Below are 23,872 nucleotides of genomic sequence, written 5' to 3'. Positions count from 1 at the left end.
CCAGGCAAACAGTATCCAGGGAACAGGGAAAACCCCAAGGCCAAGGGATAAAAAGTCTAAGAGGAGAAGGGACCTGCATAAACATCAAGGAAAGGATCAGCTCAGCAAGCCCACAACTCGCCACAAGCCTGCAGGAGAATTTGATCCCCATTACCTCAATTAGGTAAGTGTTGATGGAAGAAGGGTGGGATAAGCTTTTAGGTCAGATACTTGTCAGATATTTGTCTTCATAGCTCTGTTGTTTGCAGTGGTGTCAGGAAATGAGCCCTTGCATCGCCCTGCACAGGAGGTTCCTCAGCACTGAGACTCATGGACACTTTGCCACACTCAGCACCTCGCAGCGTTTCTCCCAGCTGGGAGGATGTGCTTCCAGCACTGCTCAGCTTGTGGGCAACTGGCAGCACCCAAGGAATGGCTCAGGGGGGTGTCGAGTCTGATGCTGGTGAGGGTGGGCAACACGGAGTGCACGCATGTGCCAGCCAGCTGGGAGAAGTATTTGTCCTCTTCAGGGTAACGGACAGGAAGAAGCCAGGGAAGTGTTTCTGAAGTCACCAAAATCTCAGGAGAAGAAAGAACACTCCAAGGAAATGCCAGTCCTGTCACTCAGCTCCCAGACTCATCCAGGATTCCTTTCTCGAGCGGCACTTTGTCCCCAGTTTCCCTCACCTCCCAGAAAGCCCCTGTGATTGATTATTGCAGCAAATACAATTTTCACACTCTGCAAAGTGAGGTTGCATTGACACCCTGCTCCTCTGAGCCACTTTGCACCCAGCTGGAAGGGAGAACCGTGCCTGGGATTAGGTTTTTAATTCAAGCTTGGCATTTCACAGTGCCCCACTGCCCTAAGAGGCTGAGGCAGCACAGCATTGATGGTGCTACAGGGAGCTACAGGATGAGGGCTCAGCTTGTGCCCAGTGTTACAGCTACCTCCCCAAGCTCTGCCCTGCATAATCTGGGCTCCTGCACTGGGGAGCAGCTTGTGCGCTTTGTGGGGGGACAACTGAGCCTCCAAAAAGAGACAGTTATACTGCCTGCTTCCAGCCAACCCTGGAGGGGGCACAATTATCTCAGCAAAATGTAGCCTTAGTACTGTGATAGTTGCTACTACCTGACCTTGCATCTGTCAGTATCATTTGGGAGACAATCCAGCACAGTGATCCTGGTTCCACAAAGGAGGGAGTAGCTAGCTGTAGGGGCAGAAGTGAACAAACACCCGTGCTGTTATGCTTGCCTTTCCCTGCAGCAGAGACTCACTTGGTGGTGGCTTTTACAAAGACCTTTGTACTCTGCAGAGTTGTGTGGGGTCCAGGTAGGGCTGCAGTACCCACCATAGACATATCACCCTCAGCACCTCCTGGAAACCTCCTTCAAGTCAGTACAAAATACCTCTAAGGCAAATAGCCTCAGGTCAGATCGTTGCTTCTGATCACCACCTTAGGTGGTTTGGGCCAGAAACACAGTCCTTTGGGTGTTGCAGTGACTGCATGTAGAGTATGAAAGAGGCTGTGTGAACTGCTTCCATACAGCTCTTTCCTGCAACTCAAAACCACCACAGGATGAGAGCTGTACTATAGCTCATCCCCAAGAGTGAGCTTAAGAGTGGAAATGATAGAGAATTATAAAATAAAATAAAGAAATAAATGGTTCAAAAGGGCAAGAGTTGGGTGGTAACAAACCAAGCCAACAAGCTGGAAACCAGAGAGGAGGTTGCTCTTCACACAGGAGACAAGCAGGCTGCAGGACTCCTTCCTGCAGGGTGCTGTCCATAGCAGAAGTTTACATGGGTTCAGGTCATTAAGGACCATTAACTAAAGGCAAGCTTGGGTCAAAATCAATCAATAGGTTCAATTGTCACAGAATCACAGAATGGTGGGGTTGGAAGGGACCTTTAGAGATCATCCAGTCCAATCCCTCTGCTAAAGCAGGTTCCCTTAGACAAGGTCACACAGGAATCTATCCAGGCAGCTCTTAAAAACCTCCAGAACAGGAGCCTGCACACCCTCCCTGGGCAGCCTGTGCCAGGGCTCCCTCACCTCAACAATCAAATAGTTTTTCCTTATGTTTAAATGGAACTTTTTGTGTTGTACATCCCATCACCCCTTGTCCTGTCACTGGATACAACAGAAAAAAGTGATGCCCCAACCTCCTGACACCCAAGATACTTGTAAATATTAATGAGATCCTCCCCCTAGTCTCCTCTTCTCCAGACTAAACAGCCCCAGGTCCCGCAGCCTTTCCTCATAAGGAAGATGTTCCAGGCCCCCGATCATCTTGGTAGTCCTGTGCTGGCCTCTCTCCAGCAGTTCTCTGTCCCCGTTGAGCTGGGGAGCCCAGAACTGGATGCAGGACTCCAGATGAGGCCTCACCGGGCCAGAGTAGAGGGGAAGGAGAACCTCCCTTGACTTGCTGGACACATTTCTCTTGAGTAGTCACCAGTATGTGTGTTTAGGTGGGATGGGAAAAAGAAATACAGCGTAATAGCCTCCCCATCAGCCTGATTTCCTTTATGAAATGAGGTCAAAATGCCCTGAAGCTATCAGTGTGGATTTTCAAAATGCTCCAGCCTTGGAGGGCCACTAAGAGCCAGGTTTACCCTAACGAATACAAGTCAAATTTCTAGAAGGCCATTCCTTCCAGCAGCCCTGCTCATACCTTCCCTCTTCATGCCCATGATGAGGCACTTCTGATAGCGGCAGTACTGGCAGCGGTTGCGCTGGCGCTTGTCTATGAGGCAGTCCTTGTTGTCACGGCACGTGTAGATCAGGTCCTTCCGGATCGTCCTCTTGAAGAAGCCTTTGCAGCCCTCACAGCTGTACACCCCATAGTGCTTCCCTTGGGGAGGCAAGAAATGGCCATGAATGGACAAGTAGGCAGGCATCTGCCCTTTACTCTAGAGTGGAGGTGTTTGAACCAACCCCAAGGGTGAAAAAACTGGCTGCAGGGTATCACCTCAGCAGGCCTGGCTGCTTTAGTGGAGCTTTCAGGAACAGTGACCAGCAGCAGTCAAGATACAGGACCACTGCTTTCCTCTCATAAGGAGGGACTGCATTCCAGGGTAAGGGCGTTGAGCCACATCTTAGTTGCAGTGCAAGGGTAGAAGAGCCATAGGTAGCAAATGAGGTGCAGTGATATAGAGGGGGTCCACAGGCACAGTCAGGCTGCAGGTCTCTGGGGCAGGACAGAAAACCCAGGTACAGCCAAAGCCCAGCTAACACAAAAGCACAGGGAAATAAAAACACAGTGATTTGTATTTATTTGCCTTTGATAAACAGGGACAAAATGTAAAATGATATTACATACATACATTGGGGAGAAAAGCACGGTTTGCCGCCTTCTGGGCACAGAATGATTGATTTACAAAACAGACATCCTGCCCTTGGATAAGCCAGCCCCAACTATGGATCCTGCAGTGCCAGTATGGCCCCAGCCAGCCTCCACAGTGCTCACCCCTGCACGAGCCTCGCTTCAGAGCATCAGGGGAGTTTTCATTGCAAAAAGCCTTCCCCAAGAAAAAAAAAACCCCTCCTACCTGAGGATCTGTCCCCACAGATGGCACAGATGTGTTTGGCTAAGGATCCTGAGCTTGTAGATGGATAATTCGTGTTCCCGATCCCTGGGAGACCTGGCAAGGGCTTGACATCCTCCAAGCTGCTTACATTGTTCAGGACATTGAGCTGCAAAAGCCACAAGACAGGTTAGAGGGTCGAGAGACATACCTCAATGAAACCATTTCTAAATTAAGTTGACCCCTCTCTTGCTGCTCCTGCTGGGCTCATCCCACAAGCTTATCCCCAGTAACTCCACAGGGCTGCCGTGAGCAGACAGACATCCTCTGGTGAATCCAGCTGGAGGGGTTTAAGCAGATGCCTGGTACCAGATATTGCCTCTTACCCTGTCCTGATGCTGTAACCAAAGCCAGGACTGAGCAGAGCTGGAAAAGGGCAGGCAGCAACTCCCAGTTGCTCAGTTACAGCCTCCAAGCGACAAGGCTGGTGGGATCCTGCCTGCTTCATTAGAGGATGCTGATCACTTGCTGCCTGCAGCCTCCAGCACTAACAGCTCAGTAAGGAAGAGCTTTTCAGCCAGGCAATTTGTTGCAATTAAATTTGCAGTGCTGCAAGGCTAGGGAAGCTGTAATGGTCTTTTGTTGTTGTTTTTTTTAAAGAAAGTGTTAAATAGGTTAGCTTTCCTGCCTCATGAAACACAAACCTGCATAAACACATGAAAACACAGCCATCTTGCTCACTCCCAGGACTTAGGTTCCCATACACTATCCCAAGCTGGAGAATGGAGTAGATTCGGGGCTGCCAGACTGGTGTGTGGGGGTGGGAGCAGGCTGAGCATGGAAAAATCAGCTGCAGTGAGATGCAGGCAAATGGCCCAGAGCCCCCAGCTGAGATCCCCAGGAGCTGCTCAGGGCTGCTGCAAGTTAAAGGTTATAAACTGACATCGATTAGAGATCAAGGCCTGATGCTGCCCAGCGCTTTGTTTCATTGCTATTTGCTTTTGAGCTGCTGTTGGCAGAGCAGGGAGGATTAAGGGTCATTGAAAAAGTCTTGTCACAAGCTGCCTGGGCAAGGGCAATGTGTCTCCAAAACCACTATCAAATCATCTTTCCCATTGCCAGGCTTTGAGGGCTGGGGATGGTGTCTTCATCATTAAGCTTGTTTGTAACAGTCACCCCAATTTATCAGTTAAAGTTCTGCTTCCCAGCAAGAGAGCAGAGACACCAAACAAGCTTTGGTTGAACACTCAGCTACAGCCTTTGTTACAGTCTCCATAACATCTAAGCCACTAGATTTCATGTGTGCTGTTGGAAGTTCTCCTTTGGCTACAAGAAAGTTCCCATTTCCTGTGAAAAAGTATGATAATTTCCCCAGGGAATTTCCACAAAGAACAAGAAAATCCCATTAGGCTTTTTGGACCTGTCATAAGAAAAACGTAAACCCTGTTTTTCATCTTCCCTCACCTCTGTCTCCTCATTTTCAAAGGTTCAAAGGTCTGAAGACATTGAAAATACAAATTCTCCAGCAAAAATTACAAGATTAGGAACTAGGTTGTTTTGTCCCACTAGAAAATAAAATTGTATAGGGAAAAATTGCCTAGAGGAATAGAAGTTCACTCTCCCTAGCAGAGACCCATCACAGGCAACTGACAGTTGTAAATCCTAATGCTTCAAAATCCGAACTTGGCCCAAGGAAAGGAGACATCAACCTCTTCCTCCCCACAAGTGTCCCACCACGTTTTTTACCCTGAAAACATCTTTTTGGTAAGATGATGGAGGAACTTTTTGTGGTTGAAAATGTTACTCAGAGTTCAGGTACCACCTTCTCTTTCTCTCTGGCTGCACTTTGAGACAATAACAGGGAGAGAGAGTGTATACAGTGGGGGGCTGGGAGAAACCGGGCAGTTTTAGCCATGAACATCCTTGGAGGTTGACTCCTGCAGGTTAAGTGCAATCATGTATGATATCTGGGACAACTGCTTGAACCCAAATCCATTAGCTGTCTCCCTGTCAGATCCCCAAGGCCCAGCTGTCTCCTTGCATTAGAGGCAACACAAATGAAACCTGCTCCTTGGAGCTGGGAACTTGGCACAGTGCCCAGATCAGGGAAACTGCTTCCCAGAGCATCCCCATCCCCAAAGAAAAGCTTCCACACAGCTAGTGCTGCCACCAGCTCCACCACCACAAAGTACCTGCCTTGCATGCCATGGGAATAAATATTGTCAGGTCAGGTGGTGTGAGAGGAGGAAGGATGCTTAGCACACATGCTGCAGACATCCCAGCCCCAGGCAGGAGTTGAGGGTGCTGGTGAGAGGTAAGCCAAACCAGCCAAATCGCCCTTATGTGCTCAGAGGTCTTCAGGGGCCTCCCCATCCCACCCTCTCCCAGCCTCAGTGGCAGGAGATAGGAAGAGCTTCAGACAGATCATGGAGTAGCAGCAGGCTATGGGGCAGAAGGGGCTCGGTGACCATCTCCTCACAGCCTCTTCAGCAGGAACCATGAGACTCCTGAGCACTCCCTCCCTTCAGGTCCCACTCATAAAACACAAAAGTCTTGTTAACAAAAAGCAGGATTTCCACTTAGATTTGGACTCCCAGGATGTGTCAGCACATTATCAATATTCCACATTGCCATCTTGGTCTCAGCCATGCCAGAGTTGATGTGAGGCTCCTGGGGCAGCCCAGGAGGCTCCTGTCCTGATGTGAGGCTCCTGTCCCTGCCCCACAGAGCCACCCTGGAAGGCTCCCAGCCCATCCATAGCTCTGGGGAGGCACCAATCCTAACACCTGGGTCTCCCCCTTGTCTGGAGGGGAAACCTCAGCACTTGAGTGAGCTCAGGCAGTAAGGACAGGAGCACTTCATTTTCCTTCAGGCAGAGTTTATATGCTACAGAGTATGTGGCTAGCATTAACACTTGTCTCTCTCTACATGAAGTCTATCACATGCTGCAGCCCTTGGCTATCTTGATTATTTCCATGTACAACAATTATACACACTGCAAGAGATGCAGTGGAGGGGAACTGGGCTGCATCCATGGTGAGAACCGAGCAGGGAATTAGCTCTTTCCCCTTATGGTGCAGGGTACTTTGAAATACATACAGGTGTCTTCTCTGTGTCTGTGCCAGGGGGATTTATGCAGAAAGAGTCACATGCTGGAAACTGGTTTTTACAGCTCATCTCCCTAAAGGGCCAAAACACACCAGACTCCCCGCCAGCCAGCCAGCCCGCTCACCAGCCAACCCACTCCCTCAAGTTTTGGGCCTCCACCCAGCCTGAACACCACAGAACCGTGGCAAAGCACGTGTGTCCATCAGCCTACCTGCGGACTGGCGTGCGTCACAAAATTCACGTCCAGTGCTGAGGAGAGAGTGACGGGGTGTGAGGCGATGGAGGAGGCGATGACGCGGTACGGCAAGCCCAGCGCGTTCACCGCGGACCCGATGGCGTTCATGGGGGACGGCAGCGCCCGGGACGGGTTCACAGGGGCCTCGAGGTAGTTGTGGGGCCTGTCCATGGAGTTCCCCGTGGGAAGGCTTGACGATGGGCTTGCAGATGTGGGGCTGGCATGAACAGGGGGATCTACAAGGAGAAGCAGGATCATTAAATAGGGCATGAGCGAGGCTGGCTGTACAGCGATCAGCTGCCTAACCTTGATCCTGTCAGCTTAGGTGCTGGCCAAGGCTCAAAGGCAACCAGTAAATGTGCCTTATGCTGTAAAGGGAGAAGACAAACCATTCATTACGGTACAGGAAATAGAGTTACATCCAGCAACAAAGCATATCGTGAAGATAAAACTTCATAATTTAATCTTCCTTTGGTGCCTCAGCTGACTTGGAAGGAGGCACCACTGCCTGCCTGCCTGCCTCAGGCTGGTTTTCTGTGAACTATTCCCTGAGGCCTCATTTCTTTTGTCCAAGATGGCTCTAGAGATAGGACACATCTGAAACTATGAAATCCCCACCTACAAGGCTGGAAACCCAAAATGCTCCCCATGTCCTGCTTGAAGCACCTTTGCTCCCTGCAATGGCTCAGGCACCGTTCCCAGCAGGCTCCTCTTCTCATGGCTCAGCTCTTTCCCTCCCCACCCTCTTATTTCTCCACTATACTATTTCATGTGTTCCTCCAGCTCCTAAAACTCATCTTCAAGAGCAGCTGGAGCAACATAGGACCGAAATTGCCTGTGATACACTAGCAACAGAGATGACAGGACAAAGCATTCACTAAATATTTTGTCCATTACTTTTCCTCATTTAGTAGGAGGCAGAGCAAAGACTGTGGCCACACAGATGTACGTGGGAAGACAGTCTCACAGATGGAAGAGAGTTTCCTGTTTCTGCACTGAAGAGCTCCAGTGCACATTGCCAAACCGAGACTCACAGGAGCCCCATGAGATCAACTTGCCCCTGAACCCTGCTGGGGAAGAGGTGCCATAGAGAAGCAATAAAGCCTTAATCATTGCCACTTCAGAGCAGTCTGAGGCTGAACACCTCACTCAAAGTCTAAACACTGTGTTCTTTAAGAGCAATCTCAAATATTCAGTATCTGATGCCCAGATACCCACCAGCCCTGATGGGCTGTGAATCTAGTTGCATTTTAAGGATTTATACGTGACCTTTTCTCCCTCCCCTAGAATTTACCAACCCCAGTTAGCATTAGCTGTCATTAACATTTCAATGACCCATTGTTTCTGTGCTGGTTTTTCAACACAGGAGATCACTCCCTAGAGCAGCAAGGCAAAGATGTTGTGTGGGAAGGTCACACAGTTGGTTTTCCATGGCTGGCCCTGAGGACGCTGGTTCCCGTTTGCAAGTAAGGCAGGGCTTTGGTGTTTTGTTTGTTTGGGTTTTTTCCTCCTTTTAACATTATTGCAAAAGTTATTTACCTGACAGTGTTTGTTATTTTACCTGAAGTAACAATCAAATCTGATTCAAAGGGAAGATGCACAATAAAGACGGGAAAAGGTCAGCTTGCTGAATAACATTAAAGACATTTGTCAGAGTCAAGGAGGACTCGATAGCCGTTATCAACCCACTTCAGACTTAATTCTGTGGAGGGAGGGGGAGTAAAGGTCTTTGTCAATTCTTGCTTTGGCTTTTTGGATCAATTCTCCCAGTGGGAAAGCAATGTGCAGCAAGAGGAAGCCATCTGAATGACACCAGCAGAAGCCTTGGAGGCAGCGAGGCGGTCTGGACGCAGAGCCAGGGCATGTGCCCAAGGTCAAGCTGACCCGGCTATCTGTGTGAAAGCTTGGATTGTGCAAACATGCTTCTAATAAAACTCCATATCCTGTATTAGAAAGAAATTTCACTACAGTTCCCACTTTTTCTTTTTGCACAACCCATGCTTCGCTGGTTATTTGCAAAATTAGTTTCTTTACGCAAGAAAGCACACAGCTAAATACACATAACCCTACAATTATTAGGATCAATATAAGCAATCCAGTTTTCAACAAACTTCATATCCATCCTTCAAGGCCCATCCAGGATGTTAAACCATCTGGGCCGAAAAATCCCACATCTTGCTTGATATTAGAAGTGCGGTCCATAAGTTGGTGTATTTGTTTGTGAATTGCTTTTGAATGATCATTTGGATCCATACAACACACGCCTTCAAAGTCTTCACAACCATGACCATAAGCTAAAAGCAAAAAATCTATAGCAGGTCTATTTTGCAAAGTTGCATGTCTAATGCTACTTACATCACTAATCAAGCCTTCTAATGTTAATGAGGTTCGCTTACTTTGTTTGCTAAGCCAGCATCCTAATTTGCGTAGCTGAGTTAATGAAGCAGATACTCCTACACCTGGAGCAAATATACTAGTTGCTATTATTGCTGAGGGAGACCAAAGGGTAACATGGTCATCACATTCACTAGTAAATGCATGCACAAATTGTTTTGGACAATGATGTTTCCAAACCATTGTGTGATTAGGCATCAAGTTCATCAGTCGTCCCAAACTGCACGGTCCCCTTTGTAATCTCGAGGGTATCCCAGGCCATGCCTGGCCCCCACAGAACAGAAAAATTCCCTTTGGTAATGGTATAGGCATAAGACTAGACCTGGATCTTTTTGGTGAAGTATAATTGCACCAAGATGTTGTGTTCTTATACACAGCCAGGATGGGATCCACATTCTGTCTGAATATTTTTTTTGGTGTTGCTGGTAAAATGAAACACAACAGAAAAATGCATCTTTATAGATCCCAGTAATTCTAACTCCTGTGGCTCTGTTGTCATTGTTGGCAACCATGAAATGATCAAATCCCAGTTGTCAACTTTGCCATTACCCTTGGCTAGGGGATTTGTTTTTAATGCCTTTGGTACAGGCCATTGTGCCACATCTGATGGAACTCCCACCAAACAGGTAGAAAAAGGATTATCTGGAGTGGCCATTGATAAACATATTGTAGACTGATTGATTGCTTTGGCCAGTGTAACCCATGTGTTTTGCTTGGGTTGTTGAAATTGCCTAAAACCATTTACCACAATCATTTGAAGCATCAACAGTATGACAAAATCAGTTTTTTACTTTTTTTAACTCCTGATCAAAAAAAAAGCCCTTCACCAACGAGTCTAAAACACAAACCACTTTTTATAAACCTTTTTCACCCTTTTTTCTTTTTTTCTCTTGTTTTTTTTTACTGTGTCACTGACTTCTCAATGCCAACATGTTCTGTTCTTCCAAGTTCCATTCCTGACACCTAAAACGCCTTAGAAAGTTTCCACCGTAAGAAAACCACTATTCATCATCACATTTACAGCAAAATGCGTAACATCACGACCAACAGTTGTTACACTCGTTGAGGCAACGGATTGAGGATGGAAGGACGAGCCCAGCGGTCCGTGAGGGCCGGGGCCGGCGGTGTCGGCGCGGTGTGTGTGGGGGCTCCGGAGACACTGACCGGGCGCGGGAAGCGGCTGCGCGGCGGCGGCTGCGGATGGAAGGGGCGTAGGGTCTGGCTCACTCCGGGCCGTCCCCGGCGGCGCAGGCGGTATTACTCTCTCCCGTGTTTTCTTTTTCTTTGTCTCCCCTCGCGTGCCCGATGGTGCCCAGTCTAACACGGGGTCGCGCTCCCCCACTCTCCCCCGATCACCCTGCGCTGCACCCCCGCCCGCTGGGCATTCCCCGTCCGCTTCCTCTGCAACTCGTGCCAGGGGTAACGCGCCGGGGCTCGACTAGGAAGTAGCTCTCCGGAGGGGGCTGTCCTCCGGAGCCCCTTCGCCTCCCTGACTTTGTCAAACCTCTGTGGAGAGGAGAACTATGTAAATCCAATGTGGTCCGGCAGTCCCTTGCACCACCAGGCACGCTATTTCTCCTGCCGGGTGCCAATCTCCCTCGACTATCACGTCGCAAATTATCTCCGACCACCGTTTAAAAGATTCTGGTCTCAGGGCTTCAGATTGCATTGTCTCCAGTGGGAGGGGCAGGCAGCTCTGCAGAGGAACGGTTTGGACTCATCTCTCTTAACATTTGTTGAATGGATCTTTCAGATGAATTTTTCGGTAAGGATTTTTCAACATTAGATACAGACGCCTCCAAAGTTTGCAACGATTCTCTAACTTGCGTAATCATTTCGGAAACATTTTTCTCTAATTCTGACTCACTATCATTATCTGGAAGTGGGGAGAGCTGGGGCCGGCTGCACAGGTTGGGGGCCGGCTCTGGTGGCTTACAGGCAGGTTCCAAGCCAACTGGTTTTTGGCTGCACTGCTTGTTCACCCATATCAGTGTGATCAGACCCAGATAGTGCCTGCATAGCAACCTTTGCAACCTGTGATTCTGTTTTCATCTGTTTTAAGGCATTAATAACTGTCCGCCACGTATCCCCGAGAGAACGGCAATCCTTATCTTTCCCCGAGATGGTACGATCCCACATTTCATTCCCGACCAGGTGCCATTCATCTGTCATAAAAAGCAGCAAGGGTTCTTTAAAGAAACCTTACTCCCTAGCCCATTTAATGAGCTTTGCCACCCCCTTTTTGGCAACTACTTCCCCTCTCTTAGAGAGTATAAGAAGTAGCAACGTTTGTGCCGCTGAATATTCATCTTCCACTTTCCACGACACACACAGGGGAAAGGCAGCAACCCTTCCTACCTCGGTCAGATGTGCTGAGCTCCTCTGTTGAGCTCCTCTTCAGCCTTTTCCCGTCATGATCCGTGTCCGGGCAACCTCAGTCCCCATTTGGGCTCCAATTGATATTGAGGATGTTTCTGGAGTCAAAGACTCTATCCTCACAGAGGCAGAGTCAGTGCTCGCTTATTAGTAATACACACTGATATTTATACAATAGTACAGAATTCAGGTGATAGTAACATAACATTTATTGCAATATGCTACTCTGCACAAGCTAATTGCTTAATTGTTAAAGCTCACACTCTTAGTTTGAGGAAAAACTCAGTACAGTTGTGGTTAAAAATATCCTGCTTTTACTTCTTCTCATCTGCTCACTGTTTTCAGGCAATCTCCTCCTGACATGTGCCCAAGGTCAAGCTGACCTGGCTATCAGTGTGAAAGCTTGGATTGTGCAAACATGCTTCTAACAAAACTCCATATCCTGTATTAGAAAGAAATTTCAGTACACCACTGAAGGGGAGACTGGGCAGAAATGTCACATCAGGACAGCTGAGAAGAATGATTATTCATTCTTTTCCATTAACAGAGAAAAGGGCATATTTTGAAAGTATCATGCTGAAGACTTAAACCAATAAGAAAAGAATTCTGGGAGAGAGTTATTTAACTGCTTGCATTTACACCCAACCTTACAGAAACACTGTCACCACTAAGTTTGTCCATTAGAAAGGCTCCAAGTTCTATAAAGGCCCAGAGCAAGACTTTCACCCAAGGAGACTGATGGCTGGGGCAAGTCCCATGAGATTCTTGTGTCCATGCCAAAAGGTGACTTCAAAGGCTATGGCCAGGGGAATCTGTTAGCCCTCAGGATGGGATCAAAGGTTGAGGCAGGAAGCCTGGATGGCTTGTGCCTCTCTTACCCCAGCAATGAGACACCAAAGAGGAAGCATGAATGCAAGAAGGAGTGCTGGTGGAGACAGATGGATAAATAAAAATATGTGCTGGAGGGCACACAGGTGTAAAGCCAGACACTGTCAGGGTCTGATGACACAAACCAGAGTTAATGTGCTTGTTTCCACAGTGTCTGGCCATGATGTCCTGCCAAGGCTGTGACAAACTCATTGGTCAAACCATCAGTGTTAACTTTCCATTTACCAGTGACCGATTTTATCTGTGTTACACACAGCAATACAAAACCTATCTAGAAAAGCAGAAATAAACAAAAATGTCAAAGAAAATCACTCCTGCAACGTGGTCCAAACTTTGACTTCCATTCCTGGGATAAGTTTGCTGAGTCAGTCCCTGAAGGAGCAGAAATGCACCCTTCCACACCTGGAGAAATACTCAGCTTCTCATTTTCAGGCTGGAGGCATATAAGATGTGACTATGGTCAGGTTATTGGCTTGTGTGAGGAACAATTTGCAGGGCTGGCAGAAGGTGTGCACAAAAAGCTGAACCAAAGCATCCTTGAGACTGGAGTTACCTATTCCCTCGGCTGAATACCCCCAAAGCTGTTTCAGTCCAAAGGATCAAGCGTGGCTTGGACAATGCAAATGGCAGAGATTGCAAGTCTGATTCATTTTGGTTGAAAATGACTAAGTTAAATAAGTGGAAGGTATCCCTGCCCATGGCACTGGACATGGAGAATCCTTCCAACCCAAAACACTCTACTCTACAGGAAGTACTTTAACACATGATGGTTCATGTCCCAAATCTCCCACCAGAAAGCAACCAGAAAGGCCTTGCAGGGATTTACTCAAGGTATCTTCTCCCATCACCTGGGGGACAAAGAGAAACATCAGCTTGGCAGTGGAGCCAGGGCCAGCAAGGAGCTGCCCTGCAGCAGGGAAGCAGCTCTGGGACAGAGCAGGGGACACTGGGGAGATGGGCCTCAGTCCTGCATGCCAGCCATAGGCAGCTAGCACAGTGACATTTGCGCAGGCCAAAGCGGGCCCGGAGCCTGGCCGTCAGCTAACGTGAGGTGACAAGCGGTGCTGGCCGCTCAGCCAGGCCTGCGGAGCAGAGCCAGACCTGCTCAGGAGGCTGAGGGCTCTGCAGCCTGCACAGCCCCTGCCCACCAGCACCAACCGCCACTCCCAGACTGGCTGGGTCCCCATGTCTGCTGGGGAAGGCTGGCTGAGAGCCTGCATCAAGGGCTCGCTACTATTTTTAACCACCTACTCCAGCATCAAGACCAGCTTATTTCTGATGCAAAAATGGGGCTGTTTATGTCTTTCCTGTCTCCCTTCTCCACATTAGTGCTTGGATAGAGAGTTTCCTGAAAAGAGGTTCAGAGAAGCCTGATATAGTATTTATTTCTCTCTTGCAGGAGCAGGGGAGGAGAGGATGGGAGGGAAACACCTCATGTGGATTCTCTCATGCCCCCACTGCAAACATACAGTGTTCAGAGAACCCAGTGCTTCAACCCACATGCACACAGGCACAACATCCATCCTGATGCTTTAGCAGCTACAACAAGGATTGTATCTAATGTTAGCATAGGCAACTCTGCTGACACTGGAAAAAATGAGGGAAGACCCTAAGAACCACTCAGTTTTCTGTATTTTGAAAACAGTGCTACTGAGGGCATAAGCATTACTTTCATCCACCAGCCACTGAAGACAAGTACACAAGCTTTCATACTCTGTTTCCACCTGTGTTTCACCTCCACCTTAGGAAAATCCTTCCCCAGAGATGGGAAACTTGCATGAATAGCCTCATAAAATCAGGAATAGAACATCATCTACATCACAGCAGATGTGTAGCACTCTGACAGATACACATGCAGAGCACAGAACTCCAGGTCTGCCACAACAATGCTAAACAGCTGGATCTGAGCTAACACAGCTAAACTGGTCCAGGACCAACATCAGCTCAATAAAGCCAGCTTGGATATCTCTATGAGGTAAAGCTGGGGCAGGCATGAAAACAAAGACTACCTGTAAGAGTGTGCAAGTGACCCCAAGTGCCTCAGCACAGGCAGTAGGAAGAGAAGCATGCAGGCTGCAACCAATAAAGCTGACTGGATTTTCATCCAAATAATGGCAGAAAATACCAGAAAGGAGAATGCAGAGAGACCAGAAACATTCAAGCTTTACATACACTGCCTATTTAATCAGCGTGGGTTGCATGTGTGCTTTGGTTCCCTTCAGCTCTAACACCTAGCAAAGCCTTGAGAAGAGAGGCATCCATATTAAACACTGGAGTCTTTCTCCAGCCAAGGCATAAAGCAATCCTACGCCCTGAGATCTGCAGATCCCTGGCAAGCCTAGAGATGAAGATACTTTCAACCTTCACAGTTTTGTTTTCAGCACCAGAAAGAAATGGAGAGCTGGAACTCTCCAAATAACAAAACCCACACTTGTGCTTCTCAGGCCTCAGATATACATGGAAAGGGTTCATGTCATTGGCACGAACAACTAGAGGTGTAAGTTGCCCTGCCTCACATGACTAGCAAAACTTTGCAGATCCTTCATCCTCCACAGATCAGAGAGCACTGTAAAGTGGGAAGAGACATAGAGAAAGGTTGATCTCAGCAGAGGAGCATGGGCGTGCGTGGGAGGTACAGCTCGGCAGGCAGCTTGTCCTTGGGGACGACCTTCAAGGGCAAGTACCTGTGAGAAACACTCCTGAAACTGGATGCAGTTATGTAGCATGGAGCACATGTCAGCTGGAATAAAGCAAAGTTTTCTGCTATGACTGTAAAAGTAGCTTTTTATTTAATACACAGAAGCTAAATTGAAAAACTCTTCCCTTTCTGGTGATATTTTTAACTGTCCAAGTAGATTTCCACAGGCAGCACAGATTGCCGTTCTAATATCCTACAGAAAGGTTATTGGTTTTGCCTTGCTTTTAAGGTCCAATAACCTTTGTGCTTCCATCTTCCTGCTCAACTCTGAGTGAATAAATAATGCAGCCTTCCTCTGACAGCTAATATCACAGAGGAGCAAAAATTTTTGGAGGTGTGATGACACATCCGTGCACAGGGATCTGCACAGGACAGGAAGATGTTTCTCTCATCTCTCGGGATAGTGGGAAGAGATGGCCCTTCTCTCTGCCCTTGCAAACATGGGCCACCCAAAACATGCCCCACAAGAAGCTGTGGGATGGAAGCAGACAAGATTTTCACCTGCCCTATTGTAGGCTCAGCATCAGATGCTGTTTTGAGATATTATCAGAAATTGGACAGCAGGGCAACAGGTTAACATGTCCAAGGACATTTGAAGAAGATACACTTGCAGTGCAACCACATCTTCTCTCCAACATGAGGAGGGAAGGAAGGAGCAAAATCCACAGAAGTTACACAGACTTTACCATGACTTTGGCAGGAACCATGCACTACATAGTAATTCTCTGTCTGTGATGGTCTTGCCAAGAAAAGGCTCCTGTATCTATCCCTTGTTGGGTAGTTAATGTCAGGACCACAAGTCAAATTTCTTCTTCCTAACAAGGTTATCACATCCCCCTGGTGACCACAGTAACACAACAGCTGGATAAAGTTTCTCATCTCCAAAGAAATAGAAGTCATTGAATTTGAGTCCTGGAGGCTTTTTCATGATTGTCTGGTCAGATTTCCCACCTGGTCATCAGGATCTCCAGCACGGCATCCACCAGGAGAAAACATGCACAAATTCCTACACTGGTCTTTAAACTCCTGGAGAGGCTACAGGTTCCTATCAGAAAGGATCCCACCACCTACCCCAGGTAACTGAAGGCAAATTTTAAAAAAATGTGCATTTTCCCAGCTGCAGGAGTTGCCCAGTCACTGGATTTTCTCACACCTTTGCCAGTTCAAAGGGCTGTCTTCCATCTTCACATATGCAGTTACAGGTACTGACACGGCAAACTGTGATACTCAGGCAAAAAGCACCCTGCAGGTCACAAAACCTGGGACCATCACAGGCATAAAAGTTGTCAGCCAGGCAGGCAGCAGCCCTGCTCCAGGCACAACCTGGGTTTTCCTCTCCCTATCCCCCAAATGACCTGGCCTAACCCCGCTTTGCTTGGGAGAGCTGACAAGATTGCAGCCGGAGGTGGTGTGGCCACAGGCCAAGTTACATGAGTACTAATAAAAGAGACTCTGTGGAGGAGCCAAGTTAGTTCTTGTCCCCAACCAACTGTGCCAGAGAATGCTCAGAGAGAGAGGACAGCTAGCACAGCATCTTTCCTTGCTCTGAGAGCTGGGCTCTGCATGATATGCATCTTCTGGAGAATAAAAACACATGTTGAAGCCCTTTCCTTGCTCCTATAGCCCAGGCTGCAAAGGCAAATCCATCTGCCTTAGTGCACATCTCTTGTTTTATATGTCTCAGGGTGACTCATCTCAACACTTTCCCTGCTACTCTACAAACTCATCTGTAATAGTTTGGTGTCCAATTGTCCTTTTGTCATCACAAATCACATGTTTATTACCAAGTTGTGTATGTAGATCCTCAGACAAATTTGACAGTGTTACTCGGACATTTAAGATCAAAGTGAACGTTACACACATCAGCAAGCACATGTACCTATTTCTAACCTGAATGCAGAGGAAATTAAGTTAAAGCATATCTAACAGCTACTTGAATGCCAAAAAGAAGAAAGCAAATATATGCTTTTCTTTTTTGGCTGTCATGCTCAAAATGAAGCCCAGAATTTCAGAGCTAAAGGAAATCAGAATGCAATAAGATCTAGACATGCCAAACAGCAGCAGACACATTACCTTAACTCTGCCCTCCAGCAATGTGGTGCAAGAACAATGAGTGCAACAAGCTGACAGCCTAGCATGGACACTGCCCTTTTCCACTGTCCTGATGTCCCTCTTCCTGGTGCCAGCACAGGCAGGACCAGGAACCATTTCATAGGAGGGGTGGGGGAGGCAGCAAAGACCATGAACCTTTTGTAGTCCTGATGGAGATGCAGGTTGCTTGTGTGGGCTTTGTGGTGGGAACCCCAAGGCAGTGGAAAGCTGCCACACATCCCTTCCATTGATGGTCACCATGATCTATCCTCTTCATCCCTCTCAAAGCCTGACTGTCCTCTCATACAGCCCATAAATTCATCTGGCTAGAGCAGCAATTCCCTTCTCAACCAGCCTGAAATCCCTCTCTGCAGGCCAAACAACCCAAGGAGAGACAGCTCTCACACCACCCACAGGTCCCCAGCCCCACCAAGCTGCCTCGAGGACACAGAAGCCCTCCAGCTTTGAAGGGAGTATGGATGTGAGTGGTAACCTGCAGGTCTAAAGCTTGCAAAGAGCACAGGACAAGGCCAGAGCCACTGTTTTAAAGCAGCACAAACAAACCTCAGCCAATGCTTTTGCATCTGACAGTAGTCCACCTGCAGAAAACACCTCTGTTTTTCTAAACCAAGTTCACAACATGTTAAAACACCAGTTAAATATACTTTAAAATGAAAGTTAGAAGTCCCAATATACTGTGCTTTTGGCAAGCTGGAGAATAGTCCCTTTGCCTTTATTGATGGAGCAGAAATACCTCTGCTCCTACCACCAATTTCCTTGCCAAGAAATCTCCCAAAGGCTCTGCTGAGTGCTGTGACCCCTGTCTCTACAGGGATCTGTGCCTCGTGCTAGTGAAGATCAGCTTGAATGCTTTTCTCTCGCTTCCTTGTAAAATTGTAAAACTCCACAAATTAAACACAAATAACACTTCCATTGTTTCACTCTTATTGCAGCAATGGCAGAGTTTGGCTTGTCTTTGGCTGTTTCTTAAAAACACCAGTGAGCAATAGATTCTTCCAATGAATCGTCTCTTTTCTGCCTAAAAAGGTTATTTGGGAAAGTCAAGCGCTCGTGAAACTTCGGGATGACTTGACGCAATACCACTGACTTTTCTGGAGTTGGAGAATTACCAGAGGTGAGCATCTGGTGCAAGAGAGAGGAAAAAACATATACACATAGAGGGAACATCCCATCAATGTCTGCAAAACCTCTTCCCTAGCAAGGAAATAACAGGTTGAGGTATACAGCCTGGGGGCCTCCAGAGCAAGTCCTGGAGGCATTTACTCACCCTGGAGGGCTGGGAATAAGTTGAGGAGCTTTCCTCAGATACTAAAGCTTTGCACATCCATAAACAACAATGCAATTCCCTGGAGCAGCAATCACTCTTTTGTCAGCAGCCAACACACAGGTGCTCCCAGCCCCTGGTAGCCAAGCACTCCAACCTGCCCACTCCCTGCCTCAGCTGGGGAGCACCCACCTCAACCCATTCATTGCCTTTATGCATCCTCCACGTTAGGACATGAGGAATAACTTCAGATGCAGATAATGAGCAAGCCTCAGGAACTGCAGTGCAGTTTCGGCACTGAGGGCTCACTGGTGCCTGGCTGCTGAGCTGAGCCTGGGGCTGTGGCAGCTCGCAGCCAGGCAGGCGCTGCCCTCCGCAGATCGCTGCCTCGCTCCGCAGCCTCATTTGGCTCATCCGAGACAGCTCCACACGACTGGGGTGGGATCTGTGTCACAAGGGCAGGGGACAGCCGCCGGGCAAGGAAAGAATCCTTCTTAGTTTTCCTTGGGGGCAGTTTTATGGGTTTTAAAAGTATCTTTTTCCTCCAACAACTTCACAAAAAATACAACTGGGAAAGGAAGGTAGGTAGTTGTTTTGAGCCTGTTCTTTCAATGCATAGGTTCAGCCTATCACACACACACACATACCTGCGTCTCTCAAATGCCTTACCCTAAACTTCTGAGCAAAGAGCCACGGTTTGACTCAAGCCTGCATAATTTGGCTTGGCTGTGCTGAAGTTCACAGCACGTACAGTCACAGGATAGCTTCAATCAGAAGCACGCAGGGTTACAGCAATCACAAGTACCGTGGGTTATGCCACATGAGCTAGGTTAAACGTGTTTTTAAATCCCCTTTACCCCCCCTTCCATCCTCCTGCAGTGGGATCCGTTCCTCCGGCTAACCCAGAAGGCACAGATTGCAAACGCCAAGTAAAATACTTACTGCCGAAGCCCGCAGGAAACTTAATGAAGTGAGGATAATTCCCATACATATTTAATCTTCAGTTCATCTCTTGCCCTTCTCAGACACAACTGCCTCCTCTAACTTCAAAGCTGCCCGGAGCGCAGCGCAGCCCCGAGCCGGGGTCGGGGCATGGCTCTGCAGGAGCAGGGGCTCTCGGAGGGTGCCGGGGCAGCTGCCTCCTCCCGTGGCCTCATCCTCGCTTCACGCCGGCAGCAGCTGCTGCTGGCTAGGATGAGACATGCTGTTGCTGCCCGGCGGCGGCTCAGGGCTGCCTCCCGTGCTCAGCTCCCTGCACACGCGCGGCGGCCCGGCCCGCCAGCATAATCGCCCGGATAAGACGCGGATCAATGTATGACAGCTCGGGTATAGATCAGAAATTGGGAGGAGGGGGCGGGGAGAGGTGAAGTTGTTTAGGGGAGGAGCATCGTGGGGAAGGAGGGGGGTGCTTTGCTTTTCCACCAGTAAAGACTCGATGCAGTTTATTAGTTATTCTAGCCCTGACCACGTGGAGGTGTTTTCCAGCCATGTGAAGGACCAACCCTCGCCCAGAGGGGCCGGAGCCCTGGTGATGGGCTGGCTGGAGGACAGATGGGGTTTGGTGCTGTGCAGGGGAGGGAGCTCCATGCTCTCATCCTGCACCAAGCCTTGCCTCAGTTGGACCCCTGTGAGGTGCTGGACTGATCTCACCCCCTAGGAAACACAGTTAGGGCTGAAGAGGACCAGGACCCTCCTGGGGCTAGTGGAGCTGGAAGCTCAACTCCTCACCTCAGTGCCATCCAAAAGAGTCCAAAAACCACCCAAACCACCCTAAAAAAAAAGCTGGTTGCTAAAGCTGTATGGGATGAGAAGAGGTGGGGACATGGAACAGGGGCTCAATCCATGCCACAGACAGTCACTAAAGCATTCACAGCCATGGCAGTGGAGTGCTACAGTACTGGCTTCACAGACAGTCCCATACGTACAACCACAACTTCCAGTTAACGTCCACCCACCCTGACAATGAAGTGTTGCAGGAAATAGCTAGAAATAAGCAGAAACAAGTAGCTAGTTGCCAGGTCAGGCCAAAGGCACACGTAGTGTCCATGACTGCCCCCTCCAGGGACTGGTACTCTGAAGGGAGAGCAGCCCCAGTTCCGTGCCCAGCAAGCCCTCTACCCATCTGCATCAGTTCTGGGGAGAGGCAAGGATGAAGGCGACAGCACAGCCCACTGTTTCTGGCTTCTGATCCAGGTGACCTTGGATGAAGTCACCTCAAAGGAATGGAGGAGGAAGGAATTTTCCCCGAGGTTGTAAAGCAAGCAGAGATCAAGGTCTGCACTGGCTTATTGGTGTATCGGAGGAGCTGGTGGGTTGCAAGCCTGCCCTTGGCACTTGCCATGTGACACAGAAAGGGGCCACGGGGCTAGCAAAGAGCTCTGCCTTCCCAGGGAAACCACAGACTACCTATACAATGGGGAGCACACCATGCAAGCAGCAAGACAAAAAGAGGCAAGAAAAGATTAGGGTGTTGGGCATCCTTCAAGGGCCTGTTGGCTCTTGGCCCCCCTCCCCTGCCAGGTCACCTGAGGGCCCATGCTGTCCTTTGGCACTGAGCATGCTACAAGGGGAAGGCATGGAATATGCCAGCACAGAGCCGTTCACAGTACCTAGCTGCAGCTCGGACAGATGCTGACTGAGGTGCTGTCAGCCCCGAGGAGAGGGAAAGGTTACCCTTGTTAGCTCTGTTCCTTCCTTTGCTCTCAGACATTGACATACCTATTTCACTTTAGCCAGAGAGTTAAGCAAGGGAAGGGCTTTTCCCCTCCCTCATGTTAAAAACTTCAAAATTCTTTTTAAAAGGTGGTTTTTCTTCCTCCCATTTCTGCTCTGCATCTGTGTGTGAAGACCTGGTAACGTGCAACATCAGGAGGACACCACAGCATGGACACACAGCAGTCACATCAGATCAACTTGGGAACCTAATATTTGCATCTCCACATAGCAGAAGGACAGACAGCCAGACTGCTGTCAGGAGTAAGGAGGTTTGCAGGTGAAAGTATCAGCATTCTACACAGCCCATTAGCTGTACTCTGGGTATATATGCACTTCTTTCTCTCATAGTTATATAAACAATACAAAAACCCCTGAAAGGATCGGTATTCAGAGTAAGTTCTACTGAGGCAAGTAACCAAGTAGCTGCAGTCTGGTGGGGGGAATACAAACAGAAGGGATTGCTCTCGTATTTTCTCTCTGGCCACCTTTCACATCTAATTTATTCTATTGCACAAATATAACTGGTACTGCAGAAAGGTTTCAGAGGAGAGGCTTACACACCCTGCTCACAGGCCACAAGTTTGGAGTTCCAGGGAAGAGAGACCAGAGGATTTGCTAACAGCACAGGAGCAGAACACAGCAGCATCTGCTATGTCCTGTCCCTCTGCCCGTTCAGCTGAGCTTTTGTCCTCCCCTGCCACCACCCCAACGTATGACAAGAACCCCAGCAAACATCCTCAGCAAGGGCTAATCCTCCTCCAAGTGCTGACAGCCACATCCAGGTGCAGGAAACATTGGCACAGCTCCTATTTCAGCAGGTGCTGTCCCACACTCACCTGGCCACGCTCTCACACACTTATGGGGCCCTCCAAAATCATCTCAACCCTACAGTAAGTGGCATCAGGGCACAGGCAAGCACTGGCATTCCTAATCTGCAGGCAAAGTTTACTATTTCAGGATAACACTGTCTTTGCCTCTGGTGCTGTCCTTTAACAGCCACAGGGGCAAATGGCAAGAACCAGGCACAGGGCAGGGACACCCCAAGGCCCAGCAGGCAGAGACACAGAGTGCTGCAGAGGAGCCAGCTGCACGGTGGTTTGTTTCAGTCTGTGGATAGAAAATTGGATTTCTCAGCAGGGCAAGGGTTTTTTCACTCTGTGACAAGACTAAAAGAAACATTTTTCAATCAAAACCCCTCAAAAACAATCTGCTTCCAAAAGAAGCGATTTTCACATGCACACGCCTTTAAATAAGATCCAAGACTTCCACAGAAGAGAAGGACTTTGTGCAGTCCCACACACAGCCTGCCAGAGGGATGCTTCTCTGATGTGGTGTCAGGGGAAAGCTCTGGCATAATGAGAAGCCTACCTCTCCAGCACCTGCCCAGAGACCTTTTCTGTTGTCTGTCCATCACCTCCAGAGATGCTCCAGGACCTTCTATGCCCAAGTGCCCACCAGCACTCAGCTGAGCCACTGTACTGAGAGAGATCCACTCGTGCACGACAGTTGCTTCCAAAGAGTTGCACCTCGCTACTGACCCAGCCTGGCTTGTCCCTTGCCCTCAGGCTGAATGAGAGGGCTGTGCCCTTGCCAGGCAGCCGTGGGGCAGAGTGGGAGCAGAGCTGGCTGTGTGGCCAGTTCAACCCCAGCAACAGTGGGACAGGGAGGTGTGAGCAATGAAGCAGCTTTGTGTTTCAAGCACCAACCGTGCTGAGATTTAGTAGTACCATTAATTCTTAGGGGATCTCAGCAGCTTTAATTCCATGCTAATGAAGTTTTAGTGGGGAATTATTTTTATTGATCTGCCCAGAGCAAAGAGCCTGATTTTAGTCCAGCTCTGCCAGCACCCTATTCCCCATCCCTCTTTTCTTTCTTCCAGCTTAGAAGAGAGAGGGGAAAGATGACAAAACAGCTCTGAGCTCCTTAAAAAGGTTGGCAGTCCCAAGCAGTAAGTGGATTACTTTATTGATTTTTAGCAGATCTGGGTTAGTGAGTGCTTAGTGCTGCAGAACACATGCACACACTGAGTGACTCAAAGGAAACTCCTCCAGGCCCTTTTCTCAAGCAAAGCAAGCATCAGGCAATTCATTTAGGGGACCACTGTGGGTTTTGGAGTATGGAGAAGCTCTGGCCTCTGCTCCCTAATCAGTCAGTGACAGACTCCAGGAACCAGCTCAGTCTCTCTTAAGGAGTACTGCAGGACCATGTTGAGGCAGCCCCTCAATTTCTGCTAGAAATAGGCCAAGTCACCGCTTCAAATTATTGAATGCTTTTTATTCTCCTTCACCTTGCTATGTAAAAGGAGAAGTCACTATGACTGCCACTGGTATTTTAAGAAGGAAACCCATTGCTGTGCTGCACCCAGATGGGACTCGGTGCTGCCAACTGCCAGCCAGCAGCCTCACCTCAGGGGGCATCAGTCACAGCGTGGCTCCTGACATCGGGGTGCTGATTCAAGCCAGCTGAGATGCTAACACTGTGCCAGAATTCTCTCACCTCCCAGTTAGGTTTCCAAGGCTATTTTACTGCAGCTAATATTTCAGCAGTTTGTTGGAATAGCATCTCCAAGACCCCCCA

The 23,872-nt window shown here is 48.7% G+C and overlaps 1 protein-coding gene across 2 annotated transcripts in view; it reads right to left on the bottom strand.

Moving 5' to 3' along the window:
* The window catches only part of RXRG (retinoid X receptor gamma), a 43,921-nt gene that overhangs the window by 5,647 nt on the left and 14,402 nt on the right, over positions 1-23,872 (bottom strand). The window contains exons 1-4 of one of the 2 annotated variants that reach the window (XM_062003790.1): positions 19,523-19,572; positions 6,825-7,084; positions 3,530-3,674; positions 2,653-2,832 (exon numbers count right to left, since the gene is read on the bottom strand). In XM_062003790.1, coding sequence (XP_061859774.1) covers positions 2,653-2,832; positions 3,530-3,674; positions 6,825-7,084; positions 19,523-19,571 — 634 coding nt within the window. In that variant the 5' untranslated portion in view covers position 19,572. Of the gene's footprint in view, positions 1-2,652; positions 2,833-3,529; positions 3,675-6,824; positions 7,085-19,522; positions 19,573-23,872 lie in introns of those variants that run through there. The other variant, XM_062003789.1, reaches the window with a different exon arrangement.

The sequence above is a fragment of the Colius striatus genome, chromosome 10, assembly GCF_028858725.1.
Source record: "Colius striatus isolate bColStr4 chromosome 10, bColStr4.1.hap1, whole genome shotgun sequence".
In the NCBI taxonomy this organism is placed as follows: Eukaryota; Metazoa; Chordata; class Aves; order Coliiformes; family Coliidae; genus Colius; species Colius striatus.
The sequence above is the reverse complement of the archived record's forward strand: the minus strand, read 5'-3'. Positions and strand labels throughout refer to the sequence as shown.